Source organism: Pteropus alecto, unplaced genomic scaffold (assembly GCF_000325575.1).
Source record: "Pteropus alecto unplaced genomic scaffold, ASM32557v1 scaffold50, whole genome shotgun sequence".
In the NCBI taxonomy this organism is placed as follows: Eukaryota; Metazoa; Chordata; class Mammalia; order Chiroptera; family Pteropodidae; genus Pteropus; species Pteropus alecto.
Window position 1 is genome coordinate 11242005 of NW_006431918.1, and position 18768 is coordinate 11260772.

At 40.8% G+C, this 18768-nt stretch overlaps 1 protein-coding gene across 8 annotated transcripts in view; it reads left to right on the top strand.

Moving 5' to 3' along the window:
- Nucleotides 1-18768, top strand: part of ZNF827 (zinc finger protein 827) — a 150049-nt gene that overhangs the window by 121123 nt on the left and 10158 nt on the right. For all 8 annotated transcript variants that reach the window (XR_001516371.2, XM_015585089.2, XM_015585086.2 and 5 more), the window contains exons 9-10: nt 14933-15070; nt 17654-17825. Coding sequence is in view for 7 of the 8 variants with exons in the window: in XM_015585089.2 (XP_015440575.1) it covers nt 14933-15070; nt 17654-17825 (310 nt within the window). In the remaining variant the exon portion in view is untranslated. The remainder of the gene's footprint in view (nt 1-14932; nt 15071-17653; nt 17826-18768) is intronic.

Sequence of the window (18768 nt, forward strand, 5' to 3'; positions counted from 1 at the left end):
CATCCAAACAGAAAAAGGATTCCACTCTTTCTTTTTAAGGTAAATGATACAGGAAACAGACTATATGAGAATGGGGACTGGTAGCCTTACATTTGATGAACTAACCCCAAAGAAAACGGGGACAGCCCTTTTCCTGTAAGGCAGCATTTGTTGTGGGGTGGGGAGAGGGATTATGAATAATCTCTTAAAGTTCAAGGACTTCACTAACCTCTCCTTGGCCAACTTGGATGAAGCCTGAGACTCGTGAATGACCAGGTGAACGGTTGTAACTTGATAGGATGATAATCCTCTGGCTATGATTATATAAGAGCGGTCGAGGGAGTGTCTGTAAAGGTCAGTGTGAAGCTTTCTAAAATAATTTTGCCTAAAGGCAAAGAGTTTACCTTTAAGAGCAAGATCTACACTGTGTTCTATAGCGTTTCTTTTATCCAATGTAGAGAAACTCACATTCTGACTTGAGCCAGATCTATTAGTGGGAGACTCTTCAAGAGCTCTGCTTTTTGTTTTGGGACATTATACTAGCATTCCACTGGTTAATAATTTTTGCAAATGTAGTCCCAAAATTGTGTGACTCGGGGCCTATGGCCCTAAGAGACTAAAATTCTTTATAAAACGTAATGGTGCCTTTGACATTGTCTATGGCTTGGTACAACCTCTGGAAGGACGCTCCCAGGATGTGCACCTCTGGTCAATGTGTGTGGTTTGGTTCAGTATCTATGAAAAGGAGACAGCACCTACCACGCAGTAGATCAGAGGAGCCAATGTTGTAATTTACGTCAGGTATTTTGCAGAGTGCCCGGCGTGTCGTGTCGTTAGCTCTCAGTAAATGCTTTTATTGGTGCTGTTGTCATATTTCCGGTACAGGTGTTAAGAGGCCAAGTGGAGAGATGATACCAAGCTTTCAGAGTTGGTTAGAAATTTGATTGCAAGTGATACAATAAGGTGTGTCTCTTACCCTTCTCCCTATCACCAGTTCACTGTTCCCCGCTTCTGCCACCCTCACCCCGCTCCCCTTTCTCCCCCACTCAACCAGTATTACCAGTTTCATGGGCATCCTTCCAGAGATATCATATGCGCAGACAAGTGAAAAAATATCTGCGTATATCAGTATTTTTTGGGACATTTATTCTTAAGCAGCCCTCCACTTGACAGAGTCAAGAACCTTCTTTCAAACTGATGATTGAAATGGGGACATGAAGTAAGAGTCTCTTCCATCCAGAGTAGGAAGTTTGGTTCCTACTCTGTGGAATCAAATGGTTATATTCTTTCCAACTGAAAATGCCATAGAGGACTAGGATCCTTTTGATAGAGTAGACACGGAGGCCCAAAGCAGTGATTCAGTAGAGTCACATGAGAGCTTATTACTACGTGCAGTAAGCCATTGTATCTCCATACAGAGATGTGATCATGTAACTGCTTGGGCCAAACATATGGTGGCCCAGAATCAACACCAATTCTCTTTTACACATTTTCATATGATTTATTAGCTGACTGGCTCCAAATTAAATTGAAAGAGAATTCGAAGCCTACACTGAGGAGCCCGTAGTGTAAGACACCCTACTCTAGCTGAGCAGGTATTGCGAAGAATTTCAGAAAAATGACAGCTGCTTCAGCTTCTCTTCTTTTAAACATCCCCTTTGCTCCACATACATGAACCTAATCAAATTGTGACATAGGGCATTCTGTCACATTCTGTCACTTAGGATAAAAGTGATTGGGTTAAAAGGACATACTTGTGATTTTCATGGTGCCTAAGTAATGTGGTAATATTCTCTATAAATAATGCAGCGAGGAGAAGACACAGAGGCAGCCACTTCACATAAGCAACCGAGGGTGTTTCTGACATCACTTGGCAGGCAGGTGTGGCTAATAGACCTTGTCTAGGTATCACAGGTCACCATTTTGGTTCAACTTTCACTTTGGAAGAAGAAATGGGTGTGCCAGTCCATTTGAACACCCTGCCTTTTGGAAACTCACTTTTTGCCCTCAGCTACCTGCCAGAGCAGTATTTGGTATCTGGTGTTGTTCAGTGCTCTCTCCTGCTGTGGAGGTTACTGCTTTTTAAATGAGAAATGTAGATATATCTTGGAGTTTCACCTGACATTGTCTCCTGTAAGATTCGAATTTGCCCACGTTTTCAGCTCAGAAGACACCAGCAGGACCTTGAGGCAAATTCATATGCTGGAAAAGCAGCCAGCCATACGCTGTGAAATCAGAATGTGGCAGCATTCCAACTTGAGGAGCATTTGTGAGTTCCCATATTAATATTAAATGTAAGAATCTTTGTTCATGCAACATTAAGGCTACAAATTTCCACATGCCAGATTTGGGAAATAGCAGAAAATGAGATTCTCATGGTGACATCTGTTCTCCACTAGAGTACATGTTCTATAATACGTGTTCTATAATACTGCGTATGGTTAGAAGACCGATTAGTTATGCAAAGCCTCTGGTATGTAGTGTGGTTAAGAGCCCGAACTTCAGCATGTGAGGAGACGGGGGGATGAAGTGAAGAGGGTGCTGAGCTAAGACTGGTTCACTCCCAGTCTGGGTTTTTTACTGTGATTTTAGGGAAGCACTTAGCTGACCCATACCTCAGGTTCCCTATAAATTAGAAGCAATGATGTGCCATCTCCTTAGTTCGCAGAAGGTAAGGTAAAGATTCTGCTAGGTGAAGTCTCCAAAGAATGCTGCATCTCCACCATCAAAGTCAGAGGTAGTGACTCTCTGTTATGGGAGAGGATGTGGTGCAAGACAGACAGGCAAAGACCTCTCAGCCTTGTTTATTTGCATGTGCTTTGCATTAATTTACATATATCACACATTGGTGCGTGTTTTCTCTCCTTTGCCTATAATTAGTGAAATTTTAATCAAATCAACAAATATTTATTGATTGTCTATTATATTTAAGATCTATGTAAGGAGAGATAGGAAGAGATATTTTCAAAGATAACCAGATCAGAATGTACAAGAAAAATACATACATACAACCTACAGTAATACAGACCACATAACTAGAATAGGTTGCATTTCCACTATGGATTAAATAGTGCCTCCATATTTACAGATTTATTATTTGATTGATGTCGAGTTTGATTTGTAACCAAAATATTGCTTTGATATTTTTTAATTCAATTTGATTTTTTTTTTTTTTCAATTTGAAAGTTGAAATGGAAGGAAGATGGCTCTTTTCTTTCCTTTTCTCCTTCTTTTGCTCAACTACTTTGGAGCTGCATCACTGAGTATTAGCTGCTGCTTACCATATTTTAGGCTGTTGGATATTTCCATTTCTGGTCATGAGCTGAAAATCCACTTCTCTTTCAATCCTTAGATGGTTACGTAAAAGTGGTTTAGATTTTTTTTTTTTTTTAGTTACATTGATAATAGTAATGCCCTAACTGTTATATACAAGTTCGAGTCTTCAGACCCCTTCTTGATAAGATATGTGTTTGGAGTAGGATTACATTTACTTTAAACCTTCCACACCACTAACTCCATTCTGTTCTTCAACAAGGACATTTGTGTTCAAGGCAGCTGATAAGGTTGTATTTTTATCCGAGGCCATAAAATGCAGTGGCACTTGCCACCCAGGAAAGAGAAAAACACATGGCCGGGACCAAATGAAGGGCATAAGCTTATAAAAATCTCAAAACCAGCAGCTATCGGCCTTTTCCTACTTTGACACAGAGATTAAAGGTCCTTCACAAAGAGGGGTGACATCCCCGGGGACACACCTAGAATTACGGGCAGTGTAAGGGAAGCCATGGAATGTGTACTCTTCCAGCTTGGGTATCCTGGGTTCAGATCTTGGCTCTTCCTCTTACCAGCTAGGTGAGAACGGGCTGATTCCTTAACCACTTTGAGCTTTGATTTCTCTCATTTATAAAATAAGGATAATAATGAGATCAACCTTAGCATGTTGTTGTGAGGATTGAATGAAATAATATAAATAAAGGACTTAGCCTTCACACAGTGCCTGGAACAAAATAAGTGCTAAGTAAATCTTAACTAGTCATATATAATTCCTCTTTCATCTACATCTAAATTCACAGCTTTCTCTCCCATTAAGAAAAGCACATGGATATTTGAATTATTGACAGTGATATTATCATGGAGGTAGCCTATTTTATGTATTTAAAAATATGTTTGCCAACTGTGTTACTTATTATTGGTAAGAAATTACCAATGCTGCCAATCATTCTGACATACTTGCATAGGAAAATACTAACAATCCCTTCCCTCCTCTGTGAGCTAACAAGCTATTTTCCAATCTTGTATCTGTGATCCCTTACCCAGGGAAAATAACTAAATAAACTAACAAACAGAAGTCTCCATCACATCAAAACATATAACTCTGCTTAATCAAATAGATAGTATTTCTGGGTCAAGGAGAAAAATATTTGTGATCAGTGTTGCCTCAAATGTTAAATCTGCCATCAACTAACGTAAATTTTATAATGTGCTAAAACCCAAGGTCAAGAGAAAGGCAAAATAGAAGAGTTAAATTTTCTGTTAATGCAGAATTCAATAGATTAGGAGCAGAGAGAGAAGACTGAAAATTTGAAACTGGATGTAGTCACACAAGAATATTGCAGTGTCTGGGAGCTGATAAGGGCTTTAAGGAAATTTAGAAATCTTTAAAGGAATGAATGATACGATCAAAGCTTGTCCCGAAGAAAAGAGGACTAGAATAATTGAGAATACAAGTGGATTCCAGTCTTCGTGAAAAGAACTGCAGGAGCCCCAGGGGCTTACTTGAATAATATTTGGAAATGACTGTGGCTTGAATTTTAAAAGAAACGCATTAAATATTTTTAAAATACTCTATAGGTGTGATGCACAGCACATCATATAATTATAGAAATAAATGGACATTAGTATTTTAGAAAGTCTAAATTTTTATACTTTAGAGTATTTGAGAAAGGTTAAATTCTTTAACAATGGAAATTTCTATTTTCTTTTAGTTTATTCATTCCCTCATTTATTCTGTAAATATATACAGAGCACCTAGTTCAACAAAAAAGAGAAAACAAGGTAATTCTGCCCAAATAAAGGTAATGATTTCCCTCAAGATGTTCTCATATGTGCCCATATTTTATAATTTGTAGAAGAAACTCTTGGATTTAAAGATTTACCATCACCTAATAGTCATGCAGTAGCTTCACACTTGAATTCCTGTTCTTTTTCTTCACTGAAAAAAGTTGAAAGAACAGTTACTCTACGGTCTTATTCTGGGGCAAGTGAGCTGACCTGAAAAGAGTTTTGTAATTAAAACTTACATAATTGGCGCTCACATTTTTGATAGGCAGCAACCAGCCAGCAAGAAAGATCTAGAAGGAAGCTGAGAGGAATCGGGCAAGAGAAGTGAGGTGGAGACTCTGAGTTCCACCGTTCTCCCTTTGCTTAGGTCCTGGGAGAAGTGTTTAGGTTGCCCCAATAGAGCCCTCTTTAAATTTATGTGGTCATAGATGCTTCTTCTTTATGGTCTGTGAATACAGGGAATTTTAAAGTAGAACAAATCAAGATTGCAGCAGATAGATTTTCTCTGGTGCAATAAATCAGAACTCTTAGATTTTCTTTTCTGATCTTGAAGTATAATAATATAATGTACTGAACAGTTAAGGGCTTTGGATTCAGATTAACTTGAGTTTGGGATGGGCTGTCACCTACCAGCTAGGTAACCTTGAATTTACTTTTCAACCTCCCTGAGCCTGATCGATACCCCTATTTTTTTTTTTTTTTAAATAGGAATGCTTTAGTGTCTAACACATAGTGCTGTTTAAGGTTAAATAAAATATATGTCAAACGCATAGCACGGCGCCTAGCACAATGGTAAATCCTCCTTAAACATAAGCTATTGTTTTGCATAATGGTGATAAACTGCCAAAATGGGTTGAAACTAGTTATACACTTAACTTCCTCTGTTGGAATTCGGTTTAACCATGGTGACTTAACCAACTGGGAATCTATTGTTTTCACAAAATAAGGATGGAATTCACAAGTAGGCCATACAGGGCTGGTGCAGCAGTGTGAGGGCCTCGCCTCCCTTTAATTTACTTCTCTACCACCCTTATCCCACGGCTTTCATCTTCACGGCCGGAAGAGGGCTACTGTACCTCCAGATATCTGAGGAAGACGAGCCCAGGGTAAAAGGCCTTTTTTCAAGCCTGTATCTTTTTCAAGGAGTAGGCAGGTGTCAGAGAGTCCCCAGGGACTCCCACTCTACCTCACTGGCCAGCACTGTCTTTCATGGCTAGCACCTAAGAGCAGTGGAAGCTTGGGAAGACACTTGAATTTTTTCAACTGGGCACACTGCCACCCTAAAAAAAACGATTGTAGCTCTGTTGGATATTGCATGAGCCATCGGTAGTGTCTGCCACAAAGCCACGAGAAGGACACAGCTCCTCAGCTTGATGGTTTTCTGGCAAAGACTTATAAATGTCTTCAACCTGAGGGCATTTGTTAAGACTTTAAGCCCTACCATCATCAGTAAGAAGCGAGGTGGTCACTCACTGGCTTATGTAACAGGCAAGATAATAACCAAGCCCTTTAGATGTGACTCCTGAATCGATATTGTCAGTTTACTTTCATGTTGCAATGTAAAATTAGGTTGCCATTTAGTTTAGCAATCATATGGGTGATGTGCCTGTCTTATTTATTCAGTAAGCATTTATTAAGGATCCACTGATCTTGGAAACACATGTAGAGGAAAAATGTACAAGCAACATTCAAAATCCCAATGGATTCTTTTCAAGGTTCAGGTATATAGAGGAGACCAATATCAATTTGCCTAGTTTCTGAGAATGATGCCATATGTTTGGATGCTTAGATGAGATCCCTGAAGTTCTCAATTTGCATGTGATCAGCCTCACTGGAGTTCGGGGTTCCAAGTCCTTAGCCATTTTCTAGAGGAATCAAGATTTTCTTCTATTGATTTTAAATGACCCGTGTAAAAAACAAGATGCGGAAAACTTTTATGGTTTTTTACCAGTTGAACACATTACACATCGATCAGTAAGAATTCATTGAGGCTGCTCACTATTGCCCAGTACTAAGCAAAAAATGTCACACGACTTGTCTGGGTTGATCCCAGGATGTTTACTAGGAACCACTTCCACAGGTCTTTTTTGGTTGTAGACTTTGGCATTGATTTCTTATGGCCGAGAGGAGCTTGAATGAAACGGTGGGGCAATTATTTAAGTTTTGGGGGCCTCAGTTTCCTTATATGTAAGAAGAGAACATTGAACAAGATGATCTTTAAGGTTTCTCCCTGAACTGAGGTTGAGGCAGGATGGAGACTTGGTTACTGCGGGAACCCTAATTCTGTTACCCCGCCCTAGCGTAGGCTGTGGGGTGCCCTGGGGTGAGACAGGTCCTGGACTTTTATGCCTCGGTTTCATCCTCATGGCAACGAGGAGTTGGATTCCAAGGAATCTGAGTTCTCTACTTGATCCATTCTGTCAGCTATAGTTTGATAGAGCTCCCTCCTCCCAAATTCTACCAGACAGGTTTATTTCATGGAAATTTTGGGGGAGATACTTGATGGGTTTCATCTTCCTAGGACCCATGCGTGAGCTTTGCTACACTTTTTAAACATTACAGTTTGACCTGAGCCCAAAGAAGATCAAGGCTGTGAAAACTCTTCTGTGCCTAAGAACGTCCACCCAGTGTTTCAGGTTGGGCACAGATTGACAAAAGCTATTGCTGAATTTCTGCTATCTCAGATGTTCATTGAATTGACATCTTGACCGGCAGAAAATCCCACACCTTGGGGTGTTTGAAATGCTCCTTAAAGGGGATTTGGTTACAGCAAGACCTGCAGAGATGTGGTCATAAGATACCTAATAGATCTGTTAGGACCTGCCAAGTTACCCGAAGTTGAAGTGACTCTTAAAAAGAAAAAATAATAATTTTAAGCATGTAGAAGAACTGCAAGCACTAGAGAAAAGATAGTAACCCCCAAAGAGGCCTTAACCACAGCTGACTCCTTAATTCACAAGCAGCACTCAGAAGGTGGCAGCTTGTTTTAAGCAGAGACCCTGCAGAGCCCATGAAACTGAAAGATAGAGCCAGTCAGCAACAAGGTCTAACCAGAAAGCACTTGCTCTGCCTAAAAAAAGCCTGAGAGGTTTTAACCAACCCAGGGCACTGACTCTAAATACAAAAGACTTCAGAATTTCAGTTGTGATATGCCTTAAAATTCTCTAGGCTTGATGATGAAAGAAAGAAATGATCAAAATACCATCTGTCATAATGGAAAACCCAAGCGGCCCCAAAGCCTCTTCCTCAATGAGCCGCCCGATGTGGATTTAGTCAATCTGGACAGTTATTTATGCACTGAGGTCATATTTTGGCCCATCTTTTGCTTACGGCTTTAACCAAATAAAGCCTTCTCTCTCTGCATTTCTCTTGCCAAAGTCAGGTTGAGAGATGTTTCTTTGAGAGGATTGTTTTGGCAGGAAATACAGGATCTTCTCACAAAGCAAAATGCGGCAACGCAGCCAAATGATACACCACTCAGGGGGCCAAATGATGTTAAAATTGAAAAGAAACGAACTAGAGTTCTTTCCTTTGCCGCTTTTGTCTTTTTTGTTTGGTTTGGTTTGGGGTTTCTTTTTTTTTTAACCAAAAAATCTCCCCAGATGTCAATGAAAGGCCCAAGAGAATATTCTTCAGTAATAACTAGTTTACCTCAGATGGGATTGGCTTTTAGGAGTCTCCCATTTGATCTTCCTCTCGTTCTTTCTATATTCTGCTTTTTGCCATATTAGTTTTGTGGCTGGAAATATTCTAAGCTGACACCTTCAAGAAGAAAGATGGAAAGAGATCCTAGTGTCTATGAATCGTTGCTAAATCTGCACATGTCCACTTATAACCAACAATATTAAACTGAGGGCCAAAGAAATGGGAGGAGAAGAAAAAGCCCTCCTTTGTTCTTTGTCACCTTTGTCATTGATTCTGTATGGCTTGGAGGAGCTTCAGTGAGACCGTGGGTCTGGTCTCTGTTCTCCCAGAGTCACTAGCCAAGTTACCTGGGGCAACTGCTTAAGTTCTTCAGGCTTCAGTTTCTTTATATGTAAGAAGGGACCATTGTACAAAAACCTTAAGGTTCTTTGGGGCAGGATGGTGAATTAGTCACTGTGGAGACCCTGATTCTGTTACTCAACCCTGTGCAAGTTTTGGGGTGCTCTGGGGTGGGAGAGGTCCTGGACTTTTATTCCTTGGTTTCATCCTTATGGAAATGAAGGAGTTGGATTCCAAGATATCTGAGCTTCTACTTGATCAATGTTGTGTCAAGTCTGTCAAGCTCCCTCCCAAATTCTACCAGATGGGTTTTTTTTTTTTCTTTAATTGAAAATTTTAAAGACGTACATGAAAGGTTTCATCATCCCAGGACCTATGCATGAGATGAGACTTGTCCCCTTGGATCACTAGGTCATAAGAGGCAGAGCTTCGAATAGTGTCTCTTGGTCATTAAGCCTCATCATTATGAATGAGGGGCCTCGGTTCACTATAAACGAGAATAGCTAAGAGCCTTGTATTGGGACTGCTTAAATGGGTGACTCTCCTGACATTCTGTCCTTGTTTCTCCAACTGTACCATAGGGATAAAAGTGCTTGCTCCTGTGCACCCATTTACTTCATTTAAAACAAAAAGAAAACCCTGTTTAAGGAAGAGGAAAATCTCCAAACAATATTCAGGGCAAAGACCATAGGTGGAAAAATAGAGAGAAGTTCAGATAGTACCAAGTAGCCAGGAATTTGTAGACACAATTTATAATATCCCAGGAGTCAGAGTATAAGAGTATGAAGAGAAATAAAATGCTTGTAGGAGAAAAAAGTCCTCTGAGACTCTGAATAAAAGAATATATTGGCTTTAGAAAAGTATTGTGCTATAAAAAAAAAAATGAATGCACAGCAAAGGAAACCATCAGCAAAATGAAAAGCCAGTCTATCTAATGAGAAAAAATATTTGCAAATCATTTATCTGGCAAAGAGCTAATTTCCAAAATATGTAAAGAACTTATACAACTCAATAGCAAAAAAAAATCAAACAATTGTTTTAAAAATGGGCAGAACACCTTAATAGATATTTTTCCAAAGAAGACATAAAATAGCCAACAAGCATATGAAGAGGTGCTCAACATCACTGATCATTAGGGAAATGCAAATCAAAACCTCAATGAGATATCACCTTGCATCTGTTAGAATGGCTGTTATCAAAAAGACAAGAAACAGTGCTGGTAAGGATGTCGAGAAATGGGAACCCTTGTTCACCACTGGCTGGTGTAAGAAATTGGTGCAGCCACTATAGAAAACAGTATGGAGCTTCCTTAAAAAATTAAAAATAGAACTGCTGTATGACCCAGCAATGACACATCTGGATATGTATCCAAAGAAAACTAAAACACTAACTCAAAAAGACATATGCACCCCCATGCTTATTACAGCATTGTTTACAATAGCCAAGATAAGGAAGCAATCTTAGTGTCCATCAGTAGATGAATTGGTAAAGAAATTGTTATATGTACACACACACACACACACACAGGAATATTATTGAGCCACAAAAAAGAAGGAAATCTTGCCACTATGGAGGAATGAGCGAGGAAGAAGGAGAGTAGAGAATGATTGTTGGGTTAACTGATAAAGTTTGTGTTGAGAATAATCCTGTGGCTTGTTATTAAGAAGAAGTATGGATATAGAACCTTCGGGGGTAAAACTCATGACTATAAACATTTCCACTAATCATTAAATCACAGTTCTGTGTTGAGTTAAAACACCTATTCAGAAGGCAAATAGCTTGATTTTTCACTCTTAATTGGCTATAAACTTTAACTAATGCTATTTCCAAGCCTCAGTCTTTCCTACTATAAAATAAGAGTAATGTTTATTCTCTGCCTCACTTGGATCCTTTCATTCATTTATTCATTCAACAACTATGTACTGTGCACCTGCTCTGTATCAGGTACCATGCTAATGCTGAGGATGCACAAATAAATAATGCAGAACCCCTTCCCCCAGTGACTCTCATTCTAATTGGGAAGGGAGGCCAGGAATATATTTATCAAACACTGCCGCATGTTGGACTTTGCTGGGAGCTTTATATTAAAAATATATATACATGAGATGTAAACAAGTAATATAATAGGTAAACGGTGCAATAGAAGTATTCATAAAAGTGTTTTGGGACACAGAAGGGGAAATGACTCATTCTGCCCTGAGAATTGGGAAGGCTTTACCAAAGTGATGAAATCTCAGATAGGGCTTGAAAATAAACCTGGCTTTGCTGTGCCAAAGAAGTCCTGGGATGAGGAGTGGCCTCTGGTGGAGGCATAGTTGATTCAAAAAGAGCGATGGCTTAAAAGGGACTAGTTTGATCCCAAAAGGGGTGAGTAGCTCACTCTGCTGGACCTTGGCTGGTGGGAGATGGAGCGGGAGCTGGAGGTCGGGGGTGGTCGCAGCCAGACTGTGAAGGACCTCAGAAGCCGTGTGAAGGAGTTTGGCCTTGGGGAGCCATTGGAATACAGGACAAGCAAGACATGATCAGATTCATGCCTCAGAAAGATCATTCTGGAACCCGTGAGGGGCTATTGGAATGCAGAGAGACTTGCAAAAATCCTGGTGAGAAACGATGACTCAGTTATGGCAGTGGGGTTCCTTTATTTCTTCTTTTTGGTTTCCAAAGGTGGTCAAAAATCAAAGAACTTTATCTAAAAATATTTTAATTTTCGCTTCTACATGTCGTCCACACACAGAAAATCAAAATATGATACCCTTTTGTTAAACCTTTAGCGTGTGACCACAGCAGTAGCCAGGCCGATTTATCTGGTTCACCATGATGGGGATGGAGCATGGCGCCTGTGTCTACAAATCCAGTTTTACAGTGTGAACCCCACAGGACACGCGCCGCGTCCCTGCAGTGGTGACCTTGATGTAGGGTGACCGTCACATTGCTAATGCATAGAGATTGCCACGAGCCTAAGTATCAGCTTTTATCACTATTTCTTCATCAATAGGGTCACATTTTAAAGTATTTTTGATAATTTTGATCACTAAGAACTGTGGACACAACGTGCCTCTCTATTCTGTAATGCCTCCGAGAGGACCTGCGGTCACAGCTGGGAGCTCTCGGTGATAACGTGGGCCAGTCCCGCTTCAAAGAGGCGGACCGTAGACACCTAAATGCTTGTCCTTGTGGGGTACGCGTCCTATTCGGATCTCACCGTAGAACTAGATGGACAGCTTTGGGCGGCTGATCGGCTGTGTTGAAAGAGACAGATGGGGAGGAATCAAAAAAAGATTCCGAGGTTTCCCACGTGGCGTTTAGGTGGTACCATTCACAGAAAACGTGGAAGAATGTGGCATCTGCTGAGCTGCATTTCAGAGCCATGAGAAGAAGAGCGGGACTTTTCAGTACTTGTTTTGTCCAAGTAATAATACTCTTCCCACTGCACTTGCACCCTGCGGCCTCACCCAGCTGTGATTTCAAGTTCGCCTTCCGGGACAAAGCTCCAACTGGCCTGTGGTCGGATAGCCTTGTTGCCTGCAAAATGAAAGCAGGTGGCTGTGGTAAATGCAGACAGCCAGGAGCCAATCCCTGGAGAAAGCTTGGGGTCCAGTCACCAGGATGTGGCTGCCCAGTAATGGACACCATTGTGGTGGCTCTGGCCTGCCCTGTCACCGCTGAGGGTGTTCCTTCTGTTTGCCGAAACATAGTCTAAATAGTTTTTGATGGTTTTTTAAGGCCAATGGAGGGGATTGGACTTTTTACGATGCTTCAGCTTCTCAAGTACATGGTTAATACTTGAAATAAGTATTAAGAGACTTCTTTACTTTTAATTGCATCTACTTGTTTGGTATGTGACCCAATTAATTCATTCTTGTTGTAAATGTATTAGAAGATCCTGTACCCTCTTGACCTCTTCTTGTAATGATCACTATCATCCTCCTTTGAAGCACTATTTTGATTACACACTTAAAAAGGGAACTTCTAAAATACCCTCTCTTCACTGCATGGCTGAAATGCCCACTGCTTGGACTCAAGGACAGTCATCTGAGAGTGGTTCTTGTCCTGAGCAGGTCAATGGCCTGTACCTCCCTTTTCGGCTTCCTTTCCTCCACGATTCTGCCCCTTTAGAAATTTTTAGTCACACATTCCTACTTTAATAAGAAGACAGGCTCTTCCCCTTGAGGCCTAAACAGCAATGTTTTTGACAAACACAGATAAATCAGTAAACACGCCTTATCGTTATTGGCACGGCCGGCAGGTGCCTCCCAGCAAACATTGCTGCGATTTCACCATCGTTCTCAAACACGGATTCGGATTTGTTTCCTTAGATTACACTCTCTGGCAAATCCGCATTCAAATGAAAATCGATCCAATTGACACATCCAAGTACAGGCCTATATTTGGGAAGCAGTTTTAACTAAATCATGTGAAATAAAGTTCTCTGTTCCGGTGCTGTCTCTGACTGGTGGGCTGAGCATCTTCATCTGCGCAGATCTTAGGAGAAGTCTTTCCACCACGTGGTTGTCACCACGTGGTATCTGGTTCTATAAAGCAGTACTGTGCTTCGAGAATAATCACAGTAATTTACTGAGGTAAAGGATGATGTTAACTCAGGCAATTATTTGTCTCGTTCTTCATAGTAAGGCCTAAAGGCCTTTTGGTAGCCCAGGCAAGTGTCCTCACAGAAGCATCCCCCTCTCTCTTTTTGGTACCCTCTCTGTCACCTATCTTCCTATATTATTATAGGAGGAATGTTTGTATAATCCATTAAAGTTCAGTAAGATGAAATATGGATGAGAAAATTAAAGGTAATCCTATGGATGATGATGAGAAAATATAACAAAAATGTTTTAAGATGACAGAGAACGTATTAACCTCCACGTATTTCATTCATGGCTGAGAATTACGTACAGATAACTTGAGTCACTCACTGTTTTCTCAAACATGAGACCTTTGGGGAAATTCAAGATGTGCCCTGTTGCATTTGGCAGTTTTGTGTGGACCAGTGCCCTAGTCCTTTCATACTGCGGTAATGAAATGCCACAGACTGGGTGGCTTATAAACAACAGAAATGTATCTGTCACAGTTCTGGAGACTGGAAGTCCAAAATCGGGGTGCCAGCGTGGGCACGCGAGGGCCCTCTCTGAATGGCAGACTCGTTGTTGGATCCTCACTTGGTGGAAGGAGAGAGGAAGCTCTGTGGGGTTTCTTTTATAAGGGTACTAATTCCATGGATGAGGGACACACTCTTACGACCTAAGCACCCCCTAGAAGCCCCACCTCCTAAGACCACCACCTTGGGGATGAGGGTGAGGGAGGAGGGACACGCAAACATTCAGACCACAGCAAGCAGCACACGGTTACCGTTACTGAGTCTTTGTAACATAAGTTCCTCATTAGGGATTTTGCACAACCCAGAACACAGGCCGAACCTTTTCGTCATAAAGGTCAGTGAAAGTGTGTTTCCTATCAAGGGATCGAACCATTTGTCTTCACATTGGGACCTGAGACTCAGCCTTCTTGATTGACTATCTTGGGGCAAGAGTCTACATTTCTGGAATCTCAGCACGCAACACAACCATTCATTTCCTCAACAGAGTACTGACTATAGAGTGGGCACCGTGCTAAACCAAGCTCCCAACCTTCTGAGAGGGTTGGGTCGCTGACCTTTGGGGATGAAAGAGAGAAAACACTGGAGACTTGACTAAAATTGGAATCCATTCACCGCCACAACTTTCAAGAATAGCCTTCTTGGAGACAGGAAATGAGCATGAAGACCAGAGGTTACTGGGATTTATTTTCAGTTACCAGCCACATTCTTCAGAAGGAAGCCTCTGCTTAAATCCTGAATGTTGACTAAACTGAAATTTGTTCATGTTGCCTTGTTTATTCTTCATGATGCTTTGTTCTTTTGGTCCAGAAACAGAAAAGCTAGTTCTAGAGGCAGGAAATGGATTGCCATCCTGGAAATTCAATGACCAGCTTTTTCCTTGTGATGTGTGTGGGAAAGTATTTGGCCGACAGCAGACATTGTCCCGACATCTCTCGCTGCACACAGGTGAGTCAGGGCCTCACTGCTATGCCTTCTCCACACTGGATCACCAGCTTCTCTGCTATCAAGAAGCTGAGTTTGTCTAAGAGAATTATAACAGGAAGTGGTGGGAATGCTCTTATCCTGACTTTTTCAAGCCATTTTTACTGGGCATGTTCAAAGAAGGCCCTGGAAAGGGTTTTTTCTTCTTCTTCTTCTTCTTCTTCTGTCGAAAGGACTCATAGAGTTCAGGAAGGATTGACGAGAAAAGATAAACACTTAGGCATGTCCAGGTAAAATTCCCCAACTCTAAGGATTTATTGCTCTCCTTTTGAAAGCACAGGGGATGGGCTGCAACATCTTATCGGATTCATCTTATTGTAGATGAGAGCAGTAAGGGGGACAGAGCACCTTGGTGGAGGAACAGTTGCTGCCTTTATTTACATGTAATAGAGAAATATGGTTGATTCTGTGTGTTGGGAAAAGAAAAGCAACTAAGTTAAGGAGAAAAGGAAGAATAAATATTAGCTTAATCAATTGAGCAAAAATAAGTGGAAACAAAAAGAAATAGGGTAAAATCAATTGTAAACATAAAGCAAGATGGAAATAATAAAATGAAGTTATCTCAGTTTTTACACTGAAGATCAGACTTTTTGAAAGTTGAGATATGTCTTATTTACAGGAAACCCAAAACAAATTGATGAAAGAAATAAAGAGGTTTCACATGTCACATGTAATCAAAAAGAAGGCAAGACAGTATGACTATGACAAGATTAAATTTCTCATATATGTATTTAATCCTTTAATCTTAAATATTAGACCACTAAAGACAAAATTTAGTCATATACTTAGTCATATACTTTTGAACATGAAAACTTTAACATGTTCAAAAAGTGGAAGTTTCATAGGCCATATTCTCTGAGAATACTTTAATAAAATTTAAAATAACCAAGAATTAATAAAACATCCTACCTAATCAGGCCAAAGAAAAGGAATAATATCAAAATAAAAATTTTAGACATCTAAAAGGAACAAAAGTGAGAGTATTTCATACCGAGACCTGGAAACCTACAACTCTGGTCAGGGGAAAATTCATAGACATAAGTGTTTTAATTAAAAGAGAGGAAAACAAAAATAAAAGAACTTATCACTCTTCTTAAAGAAACAGTAAAAGAACAACAATCTAGCAAGAAGAAGACCATACAATAGTTGAATTTCTTTAAGCTTGATTAAGGAAAAGAAAGCAAAATATTCAAAATTAGGAATGAAAAAAGAAGCCTGATCGTTAACACAGATGCTGTTAAAGGATTTCTGAAGAATAAGGGCCACTCTATGACAAAAAGAAAAAGGCCGAAAACTTAGATGGCATAAATAATTTAAGCAGAATTTCCAAAACTGACCCAAGAGGATAAATTTACTAGAATAAAACAAGTAAATCAGTTACCAAAGAGAAATTTGGGAAGATGGCAAAGGAGACACTGTTGATAAAAGCATCAGGTCCCGACGGGTTCTTTCTAACCTGAGTAGGAAATTACAGTGTTATTAAATCTTTCCAAATGATAGCAAAAGATAGGAAGTACAGCAGTTCTCTTTAATACTAAAACTCAACAACCTTGCTTACTAACACAAATGCAAAAATTCTAAAGAAAGGACTCAAGGACTCTCTTTTACCCTCAGCCCTGGGCCACCAGCACCTCAGATGTTGGGGACCATCTATAATGATGCCTTACATTTTGTTGTAGAAAACTTTTTCCCTGTGAAGTAGATAAGACAGGTGTTTTGTTTTTTGTTTTGGTTTGGTTTGGTTTGGTTTGGTTTGATCTGGTTTAAGGCAAGCTTAGTATTACAAAGTAAAAACTAAGGATAGAAAAAGAAGATGTCCTTGTCTCCTGCTACCCTTTGTCCCCTTTATCTGTACAATGAAAGCAAAGCCTGCTCCATTTACTTTAATTTGCTTGATTAACCGAATGAATTCAGAATGCCACGCTGGAAACAGTCTTGAAACACTGTCAGTTTTACGAAAGTGTTTCCATTAAGAAATTAATTGAAATTTTTTATTTTATGTGTATAAAAAGAAAATTTCCAATTAAATGATTTCACGTGAGTCATTTTTTTTTCTTTAATTTCATTAGTTTTTTTTATTTCTTGGCTGCCCAGACCTGGAGCGTAGGGAAAATGATATGACTTCTCTTACACACAAGTCCTATAAACGCTGTGTTTCACTCCCCCTTCCCCAGCTCAGAACCACCCATGCCTGACGTGGGAGGCCGTGTACACACACACACACACACACACACACACACACACACACACACACCCCACAATATGCTATTAGCTCACCTTAGCAGAAAAAGGCATGCGGGTGTCCAAGAAAAAGCAGATGGCCCATTGCCCTGAGACTTTCTTTTATCTTTGAACGTATTAATACAGGAGTGACCTGCTGGGTAAAGACTTTTTTAGATATTTACAATTCCAAGGTGTTCCTTTTGTCCCCCCTTGAAATGAGATTCGAACCGTCCTTTCCATGATACGGTTAAGTAGTCTCTTGCAAGGCATTGGGATTTCAGTTTTGAGAGCGCTTGGGGTTCTGTCCTGTTCCTTCTCCCCCAGAGGAAAGAAAATACAAATGCCACTTGTGCCCCTATGCTGCTAAGTGCCGTGCAAACCTGAACCAGCATCTGACCGTCCATTCGGTGAAGCTGGTGAGTACGGACACTGAGGACATTGTCAGCGCCGTCACCTCTGAAGGCAGTGACGGGAAGAAGCACCCTTATTATTACAGGTGAGCCGCGGATGGAACTCGCTAGCCCAGCCTTCCCCACACTCCCTGCCCATCTGCGAGGGCACATGTGACGAGGAGCCCCTTCTCGGTCATCGCGATGACCTTCCCTTTAATAGCTGCTTTTCTTACATTGCAGTTGCGCTGCTCTTCTCCTGGCCTGGGCGGCCCTCGTAGAATTACTGAAGGGAAAATGGTCTTGGAGGTGGCTCTTGGGTGGCGCTCCAGGGAGTAGGAGGGCTCAGGGGATTATATGCTTTTAGGTCTGTGCAGCTAGCAAGCTCCCTCCCGCCTTTGTAACTAAGCACCTTGCTGCTTCCTGAGAATTGTCCTAAGGAGAAAAAGATTAGGAAAAATAAATCTGAGAACCCTGACAAAATAGCCTTGAAAGCATAACATTTTCCTTGAGTTGTGGTGTTCTCTAGTACCTGGAAATTTATTGGTTTCTCCCATATTCAACCACGAATCAGTGTGTGGTTGCCATAAAACCCCAAGTTTCAGGCTCTCTACAAAATCTTGCCTGAGAGGGAGGGCTGTATAGACTGGTGGAAACATGCCTTGCCTAAAAGGTCTCCTTGGGTGGGTGGCTTCTGTCAGGAATTGTCACAGACAAGAGTGCCGTCCAACAAACTGTGTGCGCTTTCGTTCCTACACGGGAGGTTTGCAGAGCCAGTGGGAGGCTCCCCAGGATACACGTTCGTCAGTGTACCCGCCCTGCTGATATCCTGGCAAGGCTGCACCGCGTCTCTTTGCCCAAAGGAATCCGTTAGGAGACGTGCAGCATCTGGAATCTGTAATTTTTTAATTAACTCTATGAGTAGTCAGCATCATTATAGCATGTATGGGATTGTTACATTATGCTGGCACTTAATCCGTTTGGCACAGCAGCCCCTTCAGAGGCATCCCAAAAAGCAGAAGAATTTTCTAACGCAAAACCTTTCGGCGG